The 704-nt window shown below is 43.0% G+C and overlaps 1 protein-coding gene across 1 annotated transcript in view; it reads left to right on the top strand.

Annotated features, from left to right (window-relative positions):
- CCER1 (coiled-coil glutamate rich protein 1) overlaps positions 1-342 on the top strand; it is a 1,589-nt gene extending 1,247 nt beyond the window's left edge. The window contains exon 2 of the mRNA XM_069095081.1: positions 1-342. This exon is cut by the window's left edge and continues 163 nt beyond it. Within this exon, the coding sequence (XP_068951182.1) occupies positions 1-342 (342 nt within the window).
- Positions 343-704: the final 362 nt, after the last annotated feature.

Here is a 704-nt window from a genome sequence, read left to right as displayed (position 1 = left end):
GAGGAGGAGGAGGAGGCGAGAGAGGAGGAGGAGGAAGAAGAGGAGGAGGACACTGAGGAGGAGGAGGAGGAGGAAGAAGAAGAGGAACGGTATGGAGAGGGAGAGGATGAATCGGAGGAGGGGGACGAGGAGGAAGAACTGAAAGAGGAGGAGGAGGAGGAAGAAGAGGATTATGAGGAGGAAGAGCAGCAGCAACCCCTAGACAGCCCTCTCACCAGCCCGGAAACACCTGAAGAAGAGCCAGAAAACCTTTTGAACTGTGATTTTTTAACCCGGGAGCAGAGAATTGTCCAAAAGCTTCAAGAAAGATTCCCATTGATTGTGCAGAAAGTTCTGTGTTAGAATGAGAGGGAAAGGATGAATGGGATGGAACTGATTCTTTGGCTAAAATGAAATTAGCAGCTAAAAAAAAAATCTAATATAAAAGTGAGTTCCATGAATAAATATTATCTATGCACACCCCTCCTTTGTAAAATTGTAAGATGATTAAAAACATTAATGTTGTTTGTGTGTGAATAATGGGTAGGAGGAGGGAGGCCCCTAATGAGGATTGTAGTTGCAATTGCTTTGTAGGACACATTTTTTAATAGGGCAATTTAGATATATATAAGATTTTTTTTTTCTATTCCCACTCCTACCCCATCTGCCACCCAGTCCCCAACGCAGGGAATTCTAGAACTCTTTTGGTCTTTTTTTTTCTTCTT

The sequence above is a fragment of the Petaurus breviceps genome, unplaced genomic scaffold (assembly GCF_028583685.1).
Source record: "Petaurus breviceps papuanus isolate PSGF00001 unplaced genomic scaffold, PetGlider_PUasm1.0 225, whole genome shotgun sequence".
Lineage (NCBI taxonomy): Eukaryota > Metazoa > Chordata > Mammalia > Diprotodontia > Petauridae > Petaurus > Petaurus breviceps.
The sequence above is the reverse complement of the archived record's forward strand: the minus strand, read 5'-3'. Positions and strand labels throughout refer to the sequence as shown.